The 18,718-nt window shown below is 37.3% G+C and overlaps 3 protein-coding genes across 3 annotated transcripts; 2 read left to right on the forward strand and 1 right to left on the reverse strand.

The window, feature by feature from the left end:
• Positions 1-651: 651 nt before the first annotated feature.
• LOC120012642 (stemmadenine O-acetyltransferase-like) lies at positions 652-2,004 on the forward strand. Its single transcript, XM_038864078.1, has one exon. The coding sequence runs from the start codon at positions 652-654 to the stop codon at positions 2,002-2,004; it is 1,353 nt and encodes a 450-aa protein (XP_038720006.1).
• A 5,011-nt stretch (positions 2,005-7,015) lies between these two features.
• Positions 7,016-8,380, forward strand: LOC120012643 (stemmadenine O-acetyltransferase-like). The gene has a single exon (XM_038864079.1). The coding sequence runs from the start codon at positions 7,016-7,018 to the stop codon at positions 8,378-8,380; it is 1,365 nt and encodes a 454-aa protein (XP_038720007.1).
• Positions 8,381-9,533: 1,153 nt separating this feature from the next.
• LOC120012406 (conserved oligomeric Golgi complex subunit 1-like) lies at positions 9,534-18,194 on the reverse strand. The gene is made up of 6 exons (XM_038863821.1): positions 15,981-18,194; positions 14,370-14,564; positions 13,736-14,004; positions 11,839-12,018; positions 11,557-11,731; positions 9,534-10,196 (listed from the first exon to the last, which is right to left on the reverse strand). The coding sequence occupies exons 1-6, from the start codon at positions 18,192-18,194 to the stop codon at positions 10,023-10,025; spliced, it is 3,207 nt and encodes a 1,068-aa protein (XP_038719749.1). The 3' UTR covers positions 9,534-10,022.
• Positions 18,195-18,718: the final 524 nt, after the last annotated feature.

Below are 18,718 nucleotides of genomic sequence, written 5' to 3' on the forward strand. Positions count from 1 at the left end.
AGACCTTTGTGCATGCATGTCGCACAACTGGCATATATAATACATAGTGTGCACATGTAACCCTATCTCATGTTAAGATGTACACACATGATCTATGTAAAATTGTGACTCTACATACCGTATATGATATCCATATGAAATCGTGTGTGTCCATCTCAACAATTAAAATAGTTGAAAGAAAAAACATTAGGATTTGTAACCCTATTGAGAAATTATAAATTATGCTGAACATGTGATATATATATATATATATGTATGTGGATGAAATTTAATAAGGAAAATAAAAACGAATATCCTTAGCACAAGATAAGGATGAAACCCTTTTATCAGTACCCATCTAATAATCTGATGCAATTTAGACCACACATGAATGGTGGAAATGTACATATCATTGCAAAGATCTAGATCTGCAAGTGATCGATCATGTTAAGAGTAGCTGATGTATAGGTTCTGTGTAGTTGTCGTTTAGGAGGAAATTTTTTTCTATAGGCGGGCCATAGCTTGTTATCCTTTACGTGTAAAGCTTTCTTTTGTATTATTTTATTTGCTTGTTTCTTTTCTTCATTGGTAACTTGAATGATTGACTTTGCCAAGCTCTGTTCTCTTCTACCTCCTTGAGCTATCTCAAGCGTTTCAGATCAAAAGAAGCAAATGGAAAGCGAGATAATATCAATAGAGTCCATCAAACCCTCTTCCCCAACACCTCATCACCTTAGAACCCACAAGATCTCTCTGATTGATCAATCTGGCGCTCCAGCGTTAGGTTCCGTTCTCTTTTTCTATCCACAAAGCCAAACTACCTCCATCTCCATGTCCAAGATATCACAACTGCTCAAACAATCTCTATCAACCACACTCACTCTTTACTATCCACTTGCCGGAAGATTCATCGACAATATCTCCATTGATTGTAACGATGAGGGGCTTTGTTATACGGTGGCTAGAGTTAATTATGATTTGCAGGATTTTCTCAACCAACCTGATATGACCAAAATACTGTCAAAAGTCCCTAAACTCGTCCCAAGGGAAATCATTTTTGGTAATCAAACAACAACAGGAGGTAACGTTGTTATGATTCAAGAAACTGTGTTTGCTTGTGGTGGTTTTGCTATCGGCATAGCTTTTCCACACCAGGTGTTTGATGCAACTTCTTTAATGGTGTTTCTCAAAACTTGGGCTACAATGGCTCGAGGAGGAGTAGCGAAACCTCCTGATTTCAGCTGCTCGTATTTGTTTCCTCAAGATACAAAATTTCCACAAAATCCGATGGACTCGACTTATGCAAGTGCATTTGGTAGAGAAGGTAACTTTGTTTTCAGGAGGTTTTCATTTGAAGGATCAACTGTAAGCAATCTTAAATCCAAAGCAACAAGCAATGGAGTTCATAACCCGAGCCGAGTACAAGTTGTGCTTGCACTCCTTTTTAGATGTGTCATGTCTGCATTGAAGGCGAAATATGGCATCCAAAATTCAGTTTTGATGTCTACTTCAGTGAACTTGCGATCGAGGGCTGTGCCACCATTACCAGAAACAAGTGTGGGAAATTTAGTTTTGACGGTCCCCGCTATATTTGGTGAGGAAACAGATTTGTGTAGTTTCATAGGGAGGGTGAGGGAAAGCATATCCACCACAATCAATGGTGAGTTTTTGAAGAGCCTACAAGGTGCTCAAGCATTGCAGCGATTTTTGGAGTTTATGAAAGAGACTGGTGAATCATATTCTAAGGCTTTGTCCAACGGGGCTGAATTCTTAGTGTTTAATAGCTGGTGTAACTTAGGGATGTATAGTTTTGATTTTGGTTGGGGGAAACCGATATGGTTTCCATGTCTTGCTCTACCGCTTAGTGGATCAGTGATTCAGCTCATGGATGATAGAATGGGTAATGGAATACAAGCATGGATGACTCTGGAAGAAGAAATCATGTCTGCAGTGGAGAGTGATGAGGAACTCCTTTCATTGGCCTCAGTTCATCCAAATATTCCTCTAGAAATTGATTCATTGTAGATCTTGTTTATGCACTCATCAGTCACAGTGCAAACCCACTTCCAATATATTCCACCACCTGTTTTGATTCAAGATCATCATCTTGATCGATGTGAGTTTTGATTTGAATTTCTTTTTAATTTTTAGGGGGCCTTCCTTTGTTGTTATTGTCTGGTGGATTGTGATTTGAGAGTTGTATGAGTGGATGTGATGATTTTGTTGTTGTTGTCTGGTCGATTGTGATTTGGGAGTTGTATGAGTGGATGTGATGGTCTTTTTGTTGTTGTCTAACTTTGTACGGTGGTTGTGTTTACACCATCATAGATGAGAGGTGATCACTGTTTTTTGATTTATCCCTTTATCTTAGACTTTGGTATGTTGTTTATTTGTTCATCAATCTTGTTACTATACACATTCTCATCAAGTAAATAAAGACCGTCTATAAACATTTCGGTAGACAATACTCTTTATTTAATTTCAAGAGACACTTGCCTTTCTTAAAGGCTACAAATATCCTTTCTTATCAAACATATTAATTGAAATAATGTTTCTTAAAATGGTAGGAATGTAAAGAAAATTATTTAGAATAAGAGTGTCCATTAACTAGTTTCAAGACTCGAATTTCAAGGGTTAATGGTGCAATGCTTGCTCCATTTCTTACCCGGATGGTCATCTCGTCTTTATTCATCTTTCTTACCTCCTTCACGAGTTCCTGAAATGATTTCTAAATATGAGTTTGGATGGATTGGATTGTGGTTTGTGGAGTTGGGTCGGAACGATTGAACCGACCTTTTCCAGCAATGTCGGCTCGATTCTCATGTCAAATCGAACACATAAATGGTCTGTCACAACTTGTCAAAAACTGCGGGTATTCGTGAAACCCGTGACCCTTTTACAACCGCAGTGCACTTAAATAACATTTTTTATTTTTTATTTTTGAATTTTGTTGTTATTTACTTATTTACATTTTAACTTATTTTCTGATTTCCTAAATTGAAAATCATGTATGGCTTTGGTCTCTCTCGTAGTCTCGCACGCGGTCGCACTCTCGCTCTCTATCTCTCTCCCTCATCTCAAATCATATCATCACGGGGCATTTGATTCATAATTGTGTGAGATGAGCATGAGATGAGGAGGAGATGAGATAGGAGATGAGTGCGATGTGAGTGCGAATGAGGAGGATATGAGCATGATCATGTTTGGTATAAAATAAAGAGTGAGCATGAGTGTGAAAATATTAATAGTACAATTTTCATATTATCTTTTTTTTCTTTTTAAAAAATAAAAACAATATTTTATAACAAGAATAAAATAGTCTTTTACATATCAAAACTCATTCTCTACAAAGGGAGAATAGAGGGTGGAATGAGTTTGAGATTCCAAACTCCAAAACTTAACCAAACAAGATCAAAACACCAACCAAATGTCCCGTTAGAGTTTTGACTTTCGATTCACCGGTGAATTTCTTTCTTCGATTCGTTTTTATGTGATCTTAATAACGATTATGTGGTTCTCTATGCCCATCTCTTCCAGGCTTCCAGGTTAGTTGGATCCTCTCATTTGTGATTTTTGTGCATATGGTATAATTAGTGTGGACTCTAATGGTTTCTATGTGATGAGCAAACTAAGATGACGAGTGGGAAGTCCAGTCTCTCAAATGTGACTAACAAATGGAGGCACTAGATAAGAATTAAAAAAGGGTATTATAATTTTCTTTTAAAAAAATCATGTATTTTAAAATTAAAAATATAGGCGAGAGAGTTTTCATCACATATTATGACGTATTGGGATATGTACTCGATCATTAACAAATACCTTTAAAACTCCCGTTAACCTGGCTTGGTAGTAATTGTATATAATATATTTGTACATATTCTTCATTGACTTCTCTCTCCTACTCACGTGGAATATATATCCTCCATTCTAAAGCATTATCCATTTGTTCATAATTTGTCTCTATTTGTTGCATATGGATTTGGTTTTCCATGACAACTGCCATCTTGAGGAAGTTTGACATTTGTGCAGCTGCATGAACCAAATGAGCTTTAAATGGACGGTGAGATTTGATTAGATTTCATCAAATGGCTGTAATTTTAAAAGCCCATAAACATTATCTAAAATATATTCTTTCTTATCCTTTACTCTCAGATTTGTTTTTTCTCTCTCTTAAGTTCTTATTTCCTTCATGAACTTCGACTGCAACTCACGAAGGCAAGACCTAAGACAAGAAATCTGCAATTGAATTTTTATTGAAAAATTTCTTCTGGCTTTCCAATCATTTGCAGCATCCATGATCTGGAATGTTTTGATACACAAAGTTGACTCTTGGGCCATGTAAAAAAAAGTGGATAAACAGGCTTTCCAAGCTTGCAATCCATGATCTGGAATATTCTTAGAGGAAATGAAAACTCCAGTAGATATCAAAATCTGATTTTTGGTCCTAAAATCCAGTTCCTTGACCACCCAAAAAAGGAGATCTGCAATCCTCCTTATCCCTTCCAGAACCGAAAACATGATCTGCAGCTCCCTCCCCCATGCTTGTTCGAGAATCTCATGAAGCGGTGGCATCTTTTCGTCTCCTTCTACATCATCTTCTTCAATGAACTTGCTATCACTTCTGGGTTTGATTTCAGGGTTTGATTTGGTTTCTGGGTTTTACAAATATGGAGGAATTGGTGCCTTATCAATTTTAAGAGAGAAAAAATCAGAGTAAGATACAGAGAGGAGAGAGGAGAGAGGAGAGAATGTTTTATTTAATGTTTATGGCCTTTTAAAATTATAGCCATTGGATCAAAGCAAATCAATTCTGACCATTCTTTTGAATTTACAGTGTGGTCTGCTGTAAATTATTTACAGCAGACCCCGGGAACCCCTGCTTAGCAGCACCCTTTCCCTAATCAAACGAAATTCTGAGTGAAATCATTTGTGGTGGTTTCCAGTTGGGGTTGGCTGTGTGGATGATGGAAATTGGTTTTCACACTAAATGATGGAGATGTGTGTGGCTTTTGAGCTCTACAAGGAGGCCTATCACTTATCACGTGAACGTTTGTTCTTTTCGATGTGATGTGAGATTTTCATTCTTTTCAAACTCTATAGTCTATATCAAGTGAATAAGTGGTAGGCCTACTTCTTTTTCACTCTCCAAATTCTCTAAACCCCATCCATCACATGTGTTTGATGACCAGGTCCACCCGCCACCCCTTATGCGCGCACACACTTTATAAAATAATTTATCACGTGAACGTTTGTTCTTTCGATATAGGATTTTCATTCTTTTCAAACTCTATAGTCTATACAGTATTTTCACCTCTTCAAGTGAATAAGTGGTAGGTGACCTCCAGTGAGATTCGTGAGACATCGAGATCTAGATTAGTGTCGGGCGTCCTGGAACCAAATTGATACCAAAATTCAATAACCACTGCGCAAACACCCAATTAATGAACTCTGCTTCACTGAACCTTTTTCCAAAACAACTTCCCTTTGTGCCGCCACATCGTTCTTCCTCAAATAGCTTTGAAATGATTCTTCTCTATATTCACAGTATCCTAAGCAAGATACATATATCAGTTAAATCTCATTAACTACAGTATTTTTTAAACTCTTCTCTACAGATTGTAAAGGACAGCGCTGTCTTTTGCGTCCCACTTTCTGCAAGTGAATTTTCCCTGCCTCCCAAAATGACAAATTTTCAAATATCCAGAATATCTTGTACTCGCATTTCATTTCCACCCATTTCACTTGAATCAGAGGTGATTCATATTTCCATATCATAGCTTCAACTGTTTAACATCAACGAGTATCCAGTTGTTCCTCACAAAAGAAAATGATGCATCTAACTTGGATAAAAACAAGATCCAAGGATACAGTCAAGCATCAGGAATCTGATCTGTTAGCCGTAAAGGATGATAGAAGACCTGCAGCTTTGACAGGTAGAATGTCGCCGAATGTTGACAGGGCAGCTGCTGATCTGTCTTTAAATGTACCCACCTCTCAGAGTTTTTTTACCAAAATAACACTCTCACTCAAAATATGTCCCAATATAACACCTGAGTGAAAATATATTTCAAAATAGCACTATAATGACGTGTTATTTGAAAATTTTAAACGATCACGCCATCAGAGATGACGTGATCTAATTAACATTGGTCACTCCATTGACAATGGAGTGACTAATGGATATTTTCATTGTGTTGGCGTGATCATCATAAAAATATACACATATATATGTATCTATATATATATACATCTATATACATACATACATACATATATACATGCCTACATATATACATACATACATATATACATCTATATACATACATACATACACATACATATATATATATATAATAATTCTTCTATGTAAAAGTTTAGCACTTGTTTTTTTTCATTATTATTATTTTGAACATTTTATGTTTTAATTTTAAATATACTTAATTTAATGACTATATAAATATTTATTTAATTTAATAACTATGTATATTTACTTATTTTGTTCACTTTTTAATAAATAATCCTAAAAAAATCTTCAAACTCAAATCAAGGAATTTTATTTTGGGCATGTTTTTAAACCCAAGTAAGTTTATTTTGTTTTAAAGAAAAAGGGTTTGAGCTGAATTTTGGGAGTTGATCAGAATATAAGTTTCACCAAATAAATAAGTGGGCCTTAGCGAGTAGGTACAAGCCACATAAATAAATAAAATTATCGGAGAAATTATTTTAAGCAATCTAGTAATTTATTTTAGACATCTAATAATCCACTATACGTCGGTGTATTTCTAGAAGATCAAAGATACGTGATAAACATGTATTTGATTGTGCACCACTATCACATCTTGATAGTGAGTTTTTTTTTTTTTTTTAAAATTTCTTTTTTTTTTGACTTAAGAGGAGAGGGGGACCCCCCATGATCGATGAAATTTTGACCACACATGAATGGTGACAAATTATCATGTGTATATATGTGTGTGTACACACACACATGAATGCAAAGATATTGAAGTGCAAGTGATATATCGATCAAAAGAAGAGAATGGAGATTGAGATAATATCAAGAGAGTGCATCAAACCCTCTTCTCCAACACCTCAACACCTTAGAACCCACAAGATCTCTCTTATTGATCAATTTAGCGCTCCATTGTTAGGTTCCGTTCTCCTTTTATATCCACCAATTAGCCAAGCTACCTCAATCTCCATCTCCAAGAGATCACAACTGCTCAAACAATCTCTATCAAAGACACTAACTCTTTATTATCCGCTTGCCGGAAGGTTCATTGACAATCTTTCCATTGATTGTAACGATGAGGGACTTTGTTATACGGTGGTTAGAGTTAATTGCGATTTACAAGATTTTTTCAACCAAACTGATATTTGCAAAATACTGCCAAAAGTCCCTAAATTACTGCCAAGGGGAATCACTTTTGGTGATCAAATAACAACAGGTGGTAATGTTGTTATGATTCATGAAAATGTGTTTGCTTGTGGTGGTTTTGCTATAAGCTTACTTTTTTCTCACAACGTATTTGATGCATCTTGTTTAATGGCATTCCTCAAGACTTGGACTGCAATGGCTCAAGGAGGAGTAGCGATACCTCCCGATTTCAGCTGCTCATATTTGTTTCCTCAAAACACTGCATTTCCACAAAATCCGATGGCCTCGACTTTTTCAAGTGCATTTGGTAGAGAAGGTAACTTTGTTTTCAGGAGGTTCTTTTTTGAAGGATCAATTGTAAGAAACCTTAAATCCAAAGCAACAAGCTCTGGAGTGCATAACCCAACACGAGTAGAGGTTGTGCTTGCACTCCTCTTTCGATGTGTCATGTCTGCATTAAAGGCGAAACATGGTGCCCAGAAGTCAGTTTTAATGTCTACTTCAGTGAACTTACGATCTAGGGCTGTGCCACCACTTCCAGCAACAAGTGTGGGAAGTTTAGTTTTGACGATACCCATTGTAATTGGTGAGGAAACAAGTTTGTGTAGTTTCATAGACAGATTGAGGGAAAGCGTATCCACAATCGATGGTGAATTTTTGAAGAGTCTGCAAGGTGCTCAAGGATTGCAGCGATTTTTGGAGTTTGTAAAAGAGACTCATGAAGCATGTTCTAAGGCGTTGTTCAATGGAGCAGAATTCTTAGTGTTTAATAGCTGGTGTAACTCAGGCATGTATAACCTTGATTTTGGTTGGGGGAAACCGATATGGTTTCCATGTTTTGGTCTACCTATTAGTGGATCAGTGATTCAGCTCATGGATGATAGAATGGGTAATGGAATAGAAGCATGTGTGACACTGGAAGAAGAAATCATGTCTATGGTGGAGCATGATGAGGAACTCCTTTCATTGGCCTCCGTTGATCAAAATATTCCTCTACAAATTGATTCATTGAAATCAAGACTTTGATATATTATCCTTTGTATATATGATGTAACTTTTCTTCTTGTGCGTTCTTTTCTTGTCTTTTTCTCAGTTGCATTTCAAACAAGTTCTATGTAAATTTTATTGTGCTTTCTTCTTTTTATTTAATTCTCTATTCCAGTTCGAAATGGTTTAGCAATGTATTTTCTAAAAAGTTGTTTGCTGGTCGCTGCATGCAATTATGTTTTTGAAAATTTTCATTAGACTAAATTTGTTAGAGTACTACAATTAATATAAAGTATAATATTGATTGATACACACTCGTACAAGAAAATAAATTATGATATTGATTGATACACAATAATAAATTATGATAGACAATAGATGATTTACACTCGATGTAAAAGTTTAGCACTTTTTTTTTTATTATTATTATTTTGAACATTTGATGTTTTAAATTTAAATATACCTAATTTAAGGACCATATAAATATTTATTTAATTTAATAATTATGTATATTTACTTAAACTCAAATCATTATTATTATTTAACTTTTATGAGAGGTGGGCCCCCACTATAGATGAGTACATGACCCTCCTACGCATGGCCGGGACAGCTTTAGGTGAGGGGTTGCTTTCCCTGATCAAACGAAATTCTGAGTGAAATCATTTGTGGTGGTTTCCAGTTGGGGTTGGCTGTGTGGATGATGGAAATTGGTTTTCACACTAAATGATGGAGATGTGTGTGGCTTTTGAGCTTGCAAGTGAATAAATGGGCCTAACACTTATCACGTGAACGTTTTGTTCTTTTCGATGTGATGTGAGATTTTCATTCTTTTCAAACTCTATAGTCTATATCAAGTGAATAAGTGGTAGGCCTACTTTTGCACTCCCCAAATTCTCTAAACCTCATCCATCACACTATATCAAGTGAATAAGTGGTACGCCTACTTTTGCACTCCCCAAATTCTCTAAACCTCATCCATCACACGTGATGACCAGGTCCACCCGCCACCCCTTACACGCGCACACATTTTATAGAAAAATTTATCACGTGAACGTTTGTTCTTTCAATGTAGGATTTTCATTCTTTTCAAACTCTATAGTCCATACAGTATTTTCACCTCGTCAAGTGAATAAGTGGCAGGCGACCTCCGGTGAGATTCGTGAGACATCAAGATCTAGATTAGCGTCGGGGGTCCTGGAACCAAATTGATACCAAGATTCAATAACCACTACGCAAACACCCAATTAATGGCTCTGCTTCACTGAACCTTTTCCCAAAACTTCTTCCCTTTGTGCTATCACATCGTTCTTCCTCAAATAGCTTTGAAATGATTCTTCTCCATATTCACAGTATCCTAAGCAATATACATATATCAGTTAAATCTCATTCACTACAGTATTTTTAACTCTTCCTCTACAGATTGTAAAGGACAGCGCCGTCTTTTGCGTCCCACTTTCTCCAAGTGAATTTTCCCTGCCTCCCAAAATGACAATGTTTCAAATGTCCAGAATATCTTTACTCGCATTTCATTTCCACCCATTTCACTTGAATCAGAGGCGATTCATATTTCCATATCATAGCTTCAACTGTTTAACATCATCGAGTATCCAGTTGTTCCTCAGAAAAGAAAATGATGCATCTAACTTGGATAAAAAACAAGATCCAAGGATACAGTCAAGTATCAGGAATCTGATCTGTTAGCCGTAAAGGATGAAAGAAGACCTGCAGCTTGGACAGGTAGAATGTCGCCGAATGTTGACATGGCAGCTGCTGATCTGTCTTTAAATATACCCACCTGTCCATCAGTTAGTATGGATCCCAGTTTCAAGGTGCTCTCTCCAAATCTGCTGCCAACCTGACCATTGCAAAAGCCTTTTCCATTAATAGAACTGGTATCACAAGCTTGCCTACACAAACTGAGACGGGGCCAACAAAATAATAGCAAAGCACTTTAAAAAAATCATCAATACAATGACATATCTAAACTTTGTATCAGCTATTATGCATACGTTTTCAGTCTCATATTGAAACCCTGCTTAGGTTCTTCCATTTCCACCTCATAGCAAAAGTGTGTTTTTTTTCATAGAGAACTAAACAGTATTCCATTTCTTAATTGAGAATATGGTTGCTCCATGTTCTTGGCAATCCACAGGCTATATGTTTGAAGTCAAATCCTTCTACAAAGCATTACTCTGAATGTGTGAAACAAAGAATTTCTCTGGAAATGCGTTTGAAAACTGAAACTCCCTCAGGAAGTTACTTTCTTCGGTTGGGAAGCGACTTGGGAAAGAGTTCTCCCTCTAAATAATTTCTGTGAAAGAGGGTGGTCTTTAACAAACAGATGTTTCATGTGCAAAGAAAACTTGGAGTTTGTTAATCATCTCCTATTGGATTGCAAACGTAAAATGGCCTTAGGTTTATTGGAGTCTTATGGGCTGTCACAGAGTCAGTTAAAGAAGAATTGAAGGCATGGCCAGCTCAGGGACAAGGCCAGAAGAAGGCTTATTTTCTATGACTCCTTTTGTCACCTGCTGGAGAATCTGGGTGAAAGAAATAAAAGAGTATTTAAAGGCATTGAGATTGTCATAGGAAATGCTTTAGATAGTTGGTTTAGCACTCAGATTTTTTTGACTGAATTCAATGTCTGTAACTTTTTAGAAGCCTTTTACCAGTCAGGAGAAACCAAAAAAAATTAGTTCCAAAACTAATAGAGGGGCCAGAACCTGGGTCTATCAAACTGAACTGCCTACCTCTTTCTGTGATGGAATAACAGTGGAGGAAATGTGTTCAAGCAATTCTGCTATTCATAGTTTGGTTTATTTGGAAAAGGCAAAAGACTTGAGGGATTTAGGAGTATTAGCCTCACTTTGATTTTCTAAATGATAGATAGTTTCCATTTTTTTTCGTATTTAGGGCAGGTTCTGTAACTTGGACCAAAAATATATCCTTGATGTGATTACTTCATGTAATCGATTGTGTTGCGCCCTTCAATGTGATTCTTTTTTCGTCAATGAAGAAAAAAGACAAAAAAAATAAAAATAAAAGAGAGGTCACAGATTGGTTGCTCTGAAAACCAAGAAAATGATTTGCTTTGTACCTATTATCCACAAATTTGCAGCTTTGATAGGTCGTTTGGGGCATAAATTATCAAATATTGCTACCAAAGTAAGACAAGAAACACCCACTCAAACAGAAGAATGAGAAATGTGAAGTACCTGCATGAAAGACTTCAAGAATGGTGCTGCAACCCCAAAATTTGAGTTGTCATCTAATTCAATCTTTGGAGAAAGATCTCCATTTGAATAAGCTTTCCAGGAACTTCTAGAAGAAATATTATCAGCAGCGGCTGGAATGGATGTCTTTGTTGTCCTTGAGGACAACGCTGGAGCGCTGAATAACCAAGATGAAAATATGAAATCAAGTGAATACTGAATATCCATTTAAAGTAAAAGCAATTTACAGTGGCCAATTAATTAAATAAGAGAAAATATGTGTACCTTATTGGAAGGTATTTAAAGCGAGGAACTGTGGAGCATCTCATAATGTTCGATTCAGAATTAGTAGGCAATTTCTGAATCGTATCCATGTACATCCGGTTGAGTTGCACAAAGAACCCAAAGAGGACAGCGTGTCGTACATATGACTGCCTCTCATTCTCCCAGAGATATGGCTCATACCTAAAAGTTAGATAAGCCAGAAAGGATGTCAGGTCAGAGGAGGTGCCAGAGTCCTATTGTAGTGGAAGATCGAGATACTCGTATATTAAATTCAGTAATTCAAAAATAAAAAAAACTTGTAAAACCTCTAGCAGATGCATTCGACCAGTTTCATCAGGGAATATATTCACACAACAGATTAGTAACATCACAAATTTTTATCCTTCTGTTATTCGGGAATTTCTTACATTTTTTCTTCTAGGATGCTAATAATGGTTCTGCAATTTTAAAATGTAAGAATATATTATTTCTTCCCCCTTAACCTCCTCCCCCCAGAAGGAAAAGCAAAAGAGGGAAAAAAAAGTTCAACTGAAAGAATATTAAGCATTTTAAATTTGATAGCTCCCTTTTTTCTAAGACATGGATCTTTGCATCCAAAACAAAGGTGGAAACACCTCAAATTTTATCCTTAAGTTGTTTGGGATTCTAAACCCTTCTAGATACACGTTCTTCAAATCTGGAAGTTTCTCGGGAAATGGTTGACTGCTGAATATGGGAAGTTTAGGTTGAATGATGGAAATTAGATACTGCCTTCATAAAACAAGTAAGAAACAGTTAGCCACTCGCTTTTCCAATGTAGTTGATCAAAATAGTGGATGCGCCCTTAAGCAGATTACATGATCTTGGATGATGGTAGATCCTTTTGACAAAAAGCTAAAAGCACGGTGTTACCAAATGGCAAATACCAACATGTCACCAAGGAGAGGAGAAACACAATTACTATGATTCCTTTAGTTATCTCTTGAAGAATTGATTGGGAAGGAATTGTAGAGCTAATCACAGACAGGAAACTAAATTGGGGTATCTATAACTTTGATATTTGGACTGTTTAGCTGCATTAAAACTTTATGTGTTTTGCATCGAAACTATGTTTTTGCGGCAAAACGATGCATCCCTTGGTGCCCTTTGGCAAAATTCTCTTTTACTCAAAAAGTTTTTCTAATTGGCATTTTTCTAACAATAATTTAAAAATATTTCAGCTATATCTTCTGACAATCTGACATCCTGTTCATTAAAGTTATCCAGTGGGAATAGTTTAGGAATTTCACTGGGTCCAAAGAATGGTACAGCTGCATTTCATTGGCAACACCATCAAAACAAAGGGATGTTAATTGTTAATCCAACTGCATATCATCAAAAGTATAGATGATCCCTCTCATCATCAAAGCCTTCCTCCCAAACAGTTAGTGGTAGGCAACATGAATGCATAGAAATCAGTTTGAGTTCACTACATGTAGCTATACTCCCCCCCCCCCTAATCCTACATAACCCATAATCCCATATCCTTTCATATTGCTTCCATTCATGTCTTTTTTGGTCTCCCTCTTCTCTTAATTACTATCTTCAACTTGAATTTCCTTTATCCTTTCTCACGCCATACCAATATCCCATTTATATGCCCTCAAACAAAATAGTATAATTTTTTTTTGTATTATCGAACACATAGAGGACCTCTATTCATGTCCAAGCCATTATTTTGCTTTGTTACATAACCGCCAATGTTTTAGACCAGTCAACAATGTTTTAGTTACAGTTTTCATTTAAAAGAGTTTGTATCACAGCATTTATGAACCTTTGTCAGAAAGAACAAATATTTAATCCGTAATAAGAAGTAAAGTAATAACAAATTTATAACGTAGAAAGGAATAAATGACATTGATTATGATGATGGACTTACGTAAGCCAATCTATTGGATCCAATTTTTGCGAAAGCTGACTAATTAATCCGTCAAGTTGCTCTCTCATGACTGACTTTACCCGATTTTCATCCCGCTTCCGTCTGAAATGGAATTTTGACTTAGGAGTTCTAGACAAGTCATCGTAGAAGTTACCATCACCACCAGAAAGAATATCTGCTGTAAACCTCAGGTCCAACAGAACTTGAAGAACTCCTTTCTCTGACACTTGAGATCTTGTAGAAAGAAAGTCCTGATAGATACCAGTAACCTGCACCAATATCGTACGGTGAACATACACATAAAGTCCAGTGGAACCATAACTTGCAACCTATCCAAGCCTGTGAAATGCAATGAGGAAATTTCAAAGGCAAAGGAAAATCGATAGCAATTATCAAATTAAGACATAAAGCAGCCAGATGCCCATGAATTAAAGTGGAAACTTCATTGAGAAATCAACTTTCCAATTTATGCCTCAAAGATTGAAACAGGAAACAAACACATCCTGGATAAGCATTTGAAGTACTGTGACAATATGTCAACAGTGAAGAAGGCCCGTATGCTAACATATCAATGGAATGTTGGAGAATTCATTAAAGAAAAAACTGAAATCAGGTACCGGGTAAAATGTTGTACCTTTTCCAATAGTCTTGCAGCAAATTTCTGTAAAATTGATTTGTCAAGCACATGGCCTCCAATTCTATGGATTTCTTCACATGCTCGAAACAGAAACGAAATAATATAGAGAGAAGGTACATATGGAAGTGATATTTTCATCTCTGATTGGCTTACATCAGAATCTTCTTGCTTCACTACCGTCTCTTCCCAGCCCTGCCCAGTATCCAGAATGTGACTTAAATAAATATAGGTTACATAATTGCACACCATAAAACCAGGAAATTATTTTTCTGAAATGTTAAAAGAACCACAAAAGTAATAAACCGTAAACTCATTTCAACAGATAAGATTAAAGGATTAAAGTAGCGAGGATCCCTTTATTTCTTGAGGGAAGGAAAATCTAAGTCCCATGTTATGGTTTTCCCTTCAACAAACTTCTGAGGCCGCAGGCTTGACATTTTGACAGATAAAAGACTCATATTGTCAAGCCAAATCAGTAGCTGTACCTTCTACTGGATGTATAAGGGAGAAAAGAAGAAGAAAATTGATTTTTGGATGAAGGACACAAATATTTAGGCACCAAGCGGATGCAAAGTGCTACACTAATGGTCTCCACAAATCAACAATATCAAAGCATTCACCCTACATAAATTGATTACCATGAAAAATTTAGAACTCCTTCGCCATTAGTTCCTATCATCCTATGATCCTATCAAAAGCTATACTCTCAACTAATCCTATAGAATCCATATCCTTTCTTAATTCTTATCATTTTCATCCGTCTCTTTCCTTCCTCTTCTCTTTTGAATATGTCTCCTACCTGAATATTTTTGACTCTACGCAACACCACTCCTTATTTTCGTTGTACACGCTCAATACATCTAAGTCATATTTCTTATTCTCAATCCGTGCTGCCACTAACCTATATTGAATAGTGTTGTTTCTCATCCTATCTTTTCTTATGTTACTGCACATTCAATGCAAAATTCTCTTTTCCATGAATCATTATCCATGCATGCTGTCTCGTAATAACCAAAAACTGGGTGAATATTACTTTCAGCTTCAGCAGAATTTGTCGGTCGCAGAAGACCGTAGATGCACTTCATATAACCAACTTCCATCATGTTTCCCATATCCTCCTTGATCCTTTCTTCATATCGAATTATAGATCCATGATATTTAAAATTCCAACTTTATAGTATTTCTTTCCCCTCTATTTTAATTTATTCCCCCATTTCTCTCCTGTCCTACTAAATTTACATATTAAGGTTTTCACAGAAGCTGAGAAGAAAACCTCTTTTAGGTTTAATTTCATAGTTCATTATGAGAAGAATTCTTGTAAATATCTAGAAACTGTTTGTTATGTTCTCTTTTTTTCGTCAACACTCATCAGTTTTCTGAAACTATTTCCACTCTTCTTCTCTTTGAACAGTTGAAAATATTTTCACTTCAACCCCAAATGAAAGAAGAATATGAAAGGACCAAAAAGTGCTGAAGGGAAATGTACGTCCACAAAAACAAATTCTTTCATCAAACAATGTCGATTTTCAAGGCTTGATGAAAAAATACATGACGTGAAAACCTATTCAATGAAAATAATAACAAATTAATCCACCAATTGCCACTTACGCTCAAGGGAGTGGGAGCTGTTGCTGACAGTCCATTATCCTGCCCAAGAGCATGGGAAAGAATAACCGAGAGCTCATCAGATAACCATGATATCCACAAGTTATGAGCCCTGATGCAAAGATCTCGCATGATTCTACTCAGTTCTTCAAGAGTAGGGCTTGCACTTTCATTGGCTCCAAGCAGAGCAGCAGTAGCATATGATGTTTGTCTTCTAGAGATAGTGGGTGTTTGCCTTCCAGGACTATCAACTGTGGGAGAATCAGTAGCTCTAGTCGACCTCGATAGGGGTGGTAACGTATCGAAAGCGGCAGGTTTAATTTCTTTCGCCCAAAACCTTGGAGAACCAAGTAATACCGGAATATGTTTTGAGTGGTTTTGGAATGAAAACAAGAGTCTCCCAATGAAAAGGGATCTTTCTATAACTATAGCTGGGGACAAGTTCTGACCTTCCTTACTGCGCCTTTCCATAGCAGCACAATAACTATCAAGCACCTTCTTGATTTCTGTCAACATGGCCGACAAGCTTTGGTAACACTTATCTTGTAGATATGGTGCCAAGTCCTTCAACCTCTGAGCTGCTTTCGGAGAGTCTAAGAAACTCAGCAGATCATCAAGAACAGTTTGACAACAGCTGTCTACTGCATCTCTGATTCGAGTAACTTCAGGACCAAAATAGGCATTGAGACAATTCCTGAAATCATTCTCGTCGATCTGTGATTGAAGAGTTGAAACCCCATAAGAATTCTTAGCATTAGGATCTATAAACCAAACCCCACCACCTGTAGAAGGTCTACTCAGATAAGCCTGGAAGTCAGTTTGATCTCCAGACATCTCCACAACTGAACGAACTGATTCTGTCACATTCACCACTCTAGCCAAATCCTCATATCGCAAGTCGATAATCTTTTTCATCCTCTGAGTGAAAGCATCCTCGAATATCTCATCCCAGAGATCTGAGTCATCTTCCAAAATGAGTTCTATAATCCTACGCCAAGGCAACTCAATCTCAGACCCAAAAACACTCTTGAGCCACTCTAAACTCCCCTCCAACACGTCCTTGCTATCCATGGTATCACGTATCAACTTCTCCGCATAGGCTAACTCTTGGCCACTAGCAATGGCATCAATCAAATACCTTCCATTAATCTCATTCATTAATTCTACCCGACAATCCCTCAGCCACGTCAAACAAGTCTTGGCAATGCACTCTTTATCGAGCATTACCATTACTGACTCCAACTTATCCCTGAATAACTTCCACAACCTCACCTCCTCATCAGGGTTAGGAATTCCGCCAAACAACTGAGAAGCAGGAGGTGAACCCAGTATAACTTTATAAAACAGAGGCATATCGTTCAACACTTGCAAAAACAACTCTCCTACCTGTCCCACACTGACCTGAATAATCCTCAAAACTTCATAAAACACTGATACCACAACAGACCCACTAGCATCATGAACAAAAGTACCCAATTTCTGCATTACCCACGATTTCCTAGTATCCAAAAACAAGATCAGTACCTGTTTAGGTTCAAGATCATCAATAACTGACACCGCAGCCAATGCATCAGCATATGCACGGACCCCGAGACCACGATCCAGAAGCCTCTCGCGGCTCCTCTGCGAAATCTGCGCCTTGAAGCTCTCGACGATTTGCCACTGGTGCTGTAAGAGAGGAAAATAGGACAAGATCTTGCTGTCCAGAGGACCAGCGTCACCCGCATTCATAAGACTTTGTTGGACGTGCTTGGCGCGAATGTATCTAGCAGCAGCCTCCAAGAACATGGACTCGTCCAGGCAGCCCCATATATTCTCGGGAGTGTCAACCAAGTACTTGACGCGGCAGGCGATCCCGTAGATCTTTACGCGAGCAGGGTTCGGGAACGCAAATTTGGGGGTGTCGGAGACGGGGGAGACAGACAATGAGAATATGTTGCGGTGAATTGAGGATAAGTTGGCAGTGATGGACTCGCATGAGGATTTCATTGAGACAATGGAGTCGGCAGAGTCGATGAGATCGCGGTAGCGGTTGCCAACGAGCAAACGTAGTTCTTCCTTCTTGGCGTGGATCTGGTCGTTGGTTGTCGCCTCCACATTTCGGATTTCAGAAATTGGCTTCGTGCGGAAGAGAGACTCGGCATCTCGGTAACCTGCTCCCCCTACGACGGCGGTGCTGCTCGCACGGTCCTCCGCTGACGCCAACGATACTCTCATTATCACTGTAGTACCGTTTGGAATTCAAATTGTATCTCAGTCACTCGATCGTTAGATATGAATACTCCAATCCACCTGGTTTTGCAGATGTAAAGGGAGAAGATGAGATGAGACTTGAGAAGGAGGAAACGTTTATTTACCAAATTACCTACTCACAGTTTCTACACCAGCTGACAACATTTTGGCGGGTCGGATCGAGTCCGGTTGGTGTCGATTATAGAGAAGATTTATTTATTATTTTTTACGAGGAAAATTAAAATCTTAAAATATTAATAGTTTTTCTCGAGAGAATAATTCACACCCCTATCACTCTATCACCGAGTCAGATCTTCGCAAATGCAAATCCCCTTCTATTTTATCATAGAGTCACATGTTTGCTTGTCTAAATTTGATTGAATGCTTCATATTGAGGACTTGGTTCAGATGCAGAAGCCAAACCAAACAAAAGTATCAATGAACCGAATAAAGATAGATATGATTGATTAAGTTTACACAATTAAGTCTTTTGTTACATCGTCCTGTGA

Source organism: Tripterygium wilfordii, chromosome 13 (genome assembly GCF_013401445.1).
Source record: "Tripterygium wilfordii isolate XIE 37 chromosome 13, ASM1340144v1, whole genome shotgun sequence".
NCBI classification, from domain to species: domain Eukaryota; kingdom Viridiplantae; phylum Streptophyta; class Magnoliopsida; order Celastrales; family Celastraceae; genus Tripterygium; species Tripterygium wilfordii.

Coding starts and splice junctions, on each gene's coding strand:
- LOC120012642 (XM_038864078.1), top strand. CDS start 652: ATGGAAAGCGAGATAATATCAATAGAGTCCATCAAACCCTCTTCCCCA.
- LOC120012643 (XM_038864079.1), top strand. CDS start 7,016: ATGGAGATTGAGATAATATCAAGAGAGTGCATCAAACCCTCTTCTCCA.
- LOC120012406 (XM_038863821.1), bottom strand. CDS start 18,194: ATGAGAGTATCGTTGGCGTCAGCGGAGGACCGTGCGAGCAGCACCGCC. Junction 14,565..15,980: donor CAGCTCCCACTCCCTTGAGC/GTAAGTGGCAAT, acceptor GATACTGGGCAG/GGCTGGGAAGAGACGGTAGT. Junction 14,005..14,369: donor CTGCAAGACTATTGGAAAAG/GTACAACATTTT, acceptor ATATTGGTGCAG/GTTACTGGTATCTATCAGGA.